Source organism: Macrobrachium nipponense, chromosome 7 (genome assembly GCF_015104395.2).
Source record: "Macrobrachium nipponense isolate FS-2020 chromosome 7, ASM1510439v2, whole genome shotgun sequence".
NCBI lineage: Eukaryota > Metazoa > Arthropoda > Malacostraca > Decapoda > Palaemonidae > Macrobrachium > Macrobrachium nipponense.
In genome coordinates, this window is record NC_061109.1 from 20,245,318 (window position 1) to 20,250,091 (window position 4,774).

Consider the following 4,774-nt stretch of genomic DNA (forward strand, 5'->3'; position numbering starts at 1 on the left):
TTCAGTGGGCTCAGTTACGTATAATTTATCTAAATGGCTTGTAAAAATTCTTACACCTTTAGTAGGAAACATTTTTAACACGAATGTTAAAAAAAAAAATGTTGATTTTACAAACAAACTGAATAGTTTAAATTTGATTTTTATTTTAATATGGTTAGTTTTGATGTGTCTTTATTTACAAAAGTGCCTGTAGATGATTTACTTGAATATTTGGAGGATGAATTAGAACGTCATGACATTCCCTTAACTGTAGCAAACCCCATTAGTCTAATAAGATTATGTACCAAAGATAGTAAATTTTGTTTTAATGGGGAATTTTTTGTACAAAAGTTTGCATGACTATGGGTAATCCCTTACCTCCTGTCCTTTTCAATGTTTACATGGAATTTTTTTAGACAAAACTCTTACCAAGAATTTTGCCCCAAAAAGTTATATGGTTTAGGTATGTGGATGATATTTTCTGTATTTGGCCAGTTCACGAAAATCTCCAGGAATTCTTTAATAATCTCAATAATTTAGTCCCTTCTGTAAAATTTACTGTAGAGGAAGAAAGAAATTGTAATTTGAATTTTCTTGATGTAACTGTCCATAGAAATGATAGAAATTTCACCTTTTCAGTCTTTTTTAAATCAACTAACATTGCCTCTTTTGTTCATTACTACTCCAATCACCATCAAAATGTAAATTCTCTGTTTTGTCTGGGATGTTCCTAAGGGCTTTACGTGTCTGTAGCCCGCAGTTTATTGACGCTGAGATTAAAACTATTTATGATATTGCATTGAAACTTAAATACCAAGGACTTTTGTAGATGTGACATGGAAAAGAGCTAGAAAAACATTTTATTCAACTAATGACAAACTTGAATTTAGTAAGCATTTCATTCTAAAACTACCCTATGATGAAAGGATTTTAGATATTCCTAGAATTTTGAAGTTTTTTAACATAAATGTTGTTTTCAGTAATATTAATGTCAAGAGTTTAGTAATAAAAATTTCTCATAAAGATCCTCCAGGCTGCATATATGAAATTAATTGCAAAAAGTGTGATAAAGTCTATTACGGACAAACCCGGTAAATCTCTTTCACAACGTCTCAAACAACACCAATATTCTGTGAGAACTGGGCAAATATCGAATGCATTATTCGTACATATGAGAGATTTAGATCATCCTATTAACTGGAGTCAAGCAAGAGCCTTAATCCCATGTACTGACAGTTAAAAGCAATATCATTGAATCTTGTTTCATCAAGTCAAATAATGGAAATGTTCTAAATTTAAGTCGTGCTTTATTTAAACTTGATACCTTCATAATGATAAATAGAAGCAACAAAATTAATATATTAAGTTTTTACATGTTATGGACTACACGGATACTTTGTAGTTTCGGTTAGGGTTAAATCTATGTTTAGGTTTGTGACCGTGTGATATCCGATAATCCTGGATTATCTCTTTAATTTTTACCCTTTTGACAAAGAACCATCTGGTATTCTTGACCTTGTTGTGTACCTGAGAACTTTCTCTCCAATTTCATTTCATTCATTCCTTGACAATGTCTTAGTAAAGACGAAAGTGCTTGGATTTCTGACTATCATTTTCCTGTGGTATTTGCTTCTTTTATATATATATATATATATATATATATATATATATATATATCTATAAGTATATATCATAAGTATATATATATATATATATATATCTATATACATATATATATATATATATAAATATATATACACATATATATATATATATATATTATATATATTATATATATTATATATATGTGTGTGTGTGTGTGTGTGTGTGTGTGTGTGTGTGTGTGTGTGTGTGTATACCCTTGTAGCATATGTAGGTACACATTTTACCACTGATCAGAGGTACATAAGGAAGTGTCAGAAATATATGGTTGGAACATTCAAATAGTGTTTCATGGACCTTTTATCTTCATATTGTACTGTTGTATACAATAAAATACATTAGTATATATATATCTATATATATATATATATATATATATTATATATATATATATAGATATATATATATATATACACACACACACACACATATGCAAAGCATGTGTAGGTGTTGCGGTACGTCGCTGATGGCATGCAGGTGACCTGTGACCCAGGAAGGAATTAACAGAGCACAGAAATTCAGTGTGATATGCTTCAGAGAGCTCGGGGATTTTTCTACATAGGGATAAAGACCATACCATAAACCCGAACGCGACAGAGCTGGGGATTTCAAAAGTAGCTCTCCGTGCAAAAGGAACATGCTGGAATCTGTTAACATCAAATCAACAATATGAACCTGTCAGGAGGACATTGCAAATTGGATGACATCGACGAGATAATCCTCCGGCATTTTCTCAAGCAGGTTTTCTGGAACATACGACCACCAGACTCTTGTCAGACGGGGCTTAATGAGACCCAAAATACCAGGGAATGCCTTACTTTCCATCCCTCCTGGCACAGCGGTCACCTATATGCCATCAGCAACTTACTGCCAAACCTACATATGCTTGGTGTATATATATTTGTATATATATATATATATATATATATATATATATATATATATATATATATATATATATATGTGTGTGTGTGTGTGTGTGTGTGTGTGTGTGCGCGCGCGCTCGCTCGCTCGCTCGCTCTCGCATTTTTGTATATTGCTACATCTATTTATTAATCTATTCCCCACACTGCAAAATACTAGGCCTGCATTCTAATGGATTAGTAATTTAACGTGTTAGTTATAAATTCCTTAATTCATACATCAATTTGAGAGTATTTCACTGAATTCCAATACTACATGTAACTAGACTCAGCAAGTGTCAATAATTGTATATTGCTCTCTCTCTTCTCTCTCTCTCTCTCTCTCTCTCTCTATCTATATAATATATATATATATAATATATATATATATATATATATATTTTATATATATATATGGGTATATTATTACATGTAATTGCACCACATATTCAAGAATTAGAGCGAGACCATTTTGAGGGTGGACCGTTGCAGAGGAAGAACCACCGTATTGTTACTACTATTACCGCGAATCCATAAGTTTGATTTCATGCTTTGTGTCTCGATAACGTTACGTCAGTTACATCACCTAAAGACCCTTCTAACGGCCGAATAGTATGTCACCCAAAATGAACATCATCGTCGCTGCATGTGAGAATAACGGAATTGGGAAAAATGGAGAATTGCCGTGGAAGTTAAGGTTAGTTTACAAGATGTAAATAACTAGCCTAAGGGTCCAAAGGTCGTGGCCATTAGGCTACTACTTAGGTAGCCCTTAAACGCCGAAGCGGTAAAAATCAAAACCTCTCCCGAATGTCGGGGCCGGTTTGGAGTGAGCGCGGAAGCGGACAAAATAATTTTTTCAAAAAACACAGCGCGCTTAGTTTTGAAGATTAGGTAAGAGTTCATTTTTGGCTCCTTTTTTTGACATTGCCTGAAGTTTAGGGTAAAACATCACAGCAGGCCAAACAGGCCACCTACAATCGAACGCTTGCCACCCTCCGAAAAAGTACATTATAAAGCGTCCTGACACCGGAGATGGGCATCAGTCGCGACTTGTTGTTGGTGAGAAACGGAGCTAAAGACCTCTACTCTCTTTTCGAAGTAAGTATTTTCTCCAAAGTTAGAAATTAAGGCCAAATTTTAAGATTTAAACAGAGGGACTGAAAATGGCGCCCACGGCAGGAGAATCTCACCAAAAATGGCTTTAGAAATTTTTACTTACAACTAAAAATGTTTCGAAGATGACGCCATATCGATGTTTACGGAGTCGCTTGTGTCAACAAACTTCCCATTGTTCCGACACGGCATACAAACCTTCGGTCCTTTTACAATAGGAAGGTACTAGCGGCAGCTGGATAGGTCGTAAGCTTTCGAACAAGGGGTTCGGTAGTTAACTGCTTGTCCGACAGGCGCGCGCGCGCGACTGGTAGGTAAACAAACCACTTTTGCTTTCGGCCTGCTGGCGTGTGGACGTGTATCATCGCTCTCTGCCCGCTTCATCGTCGTTTGCTTTCGCATGATTATGTTTTTCTTTTTGTTTTTTCTATGTATCTAGTGAAACTGAATTGTAAGTACAATCATTTCATTGAATTCAATTGTGAATTAAAGGATCTTGGCTTCACAACGCCCTCCGATTACCCGAGTGCCGGGACTGAAGGGCGTAATTGCGGGAATTCATTTTCCCAGAATGATCCTCGTATTGTGTATGCTCGGTGCCGAGGGCGGGAGAGCGCTCGCTCCGAGCGTATATTGGGTTGGAAATGTGTAGATGAAAATCGTAAGTAAGTGCTCTTTTCATTTATAATTTTTTGACCTGTATGCCCGTTGCCGAACGAATGCGCTCGGCACGGAAACTTATTCAGTATGAAAGTGGAATCGCAAGTACAGTATTCTTTTTCATTTCATATATTATTATTGTAGCAATACTCATTTTGGATCAGTTTCCGAGCTTACCCGGAGATTGATCCTTCCCCCTTTTTATTTTGAATGAAGTGAAATCGCAAGTGCAGTTCTTTTTCATTTTCATTTTTTTTATTGAGATTGCTTTGTTGACTGGGATCAATGTTCCGCTATTCACGGGAATTGATCCTTCCCCTTTTTATTTGTATGAAGTGAAATCGCAGCGCAGTAGTCTTTTCATTTTTTTCATATATTTGTTGATTGCATCAATTCATTATGGATCAAGGTTTCCAGAAACCTTGATCCATAAAGGTAAGGAATGGAACCTTTCA

The 4,774-nt window shown here is 35.3% G+C and overlaps 1 protein-coding gene across 1 annotated transcript in view; it reads left to right on the forward strand.

The window, feature by feature from the left end:
- Window positions 1-3,044: 3,044 nt before the first annotated feature.
- The window catches only part of LOC135217737 (dihydrofolate reductase-like), a 189,940-nt gene continuing 188,210 nt past the window's right edge, over window positions 3,045-4,774 (forward strand). The window contains exon 1 of the mRNA XM_064253737.1: window positions 3,045-3,240. Within this exon, the coding sequence (XP_064109807.1) occupies window positions 3,158-3,240 (83 nt within the window). The 5' untranslated portion in view covers window positions 3,045-3,157. The remainder of the gene's footprint in view (window positions 3,241-4,774) is intronic.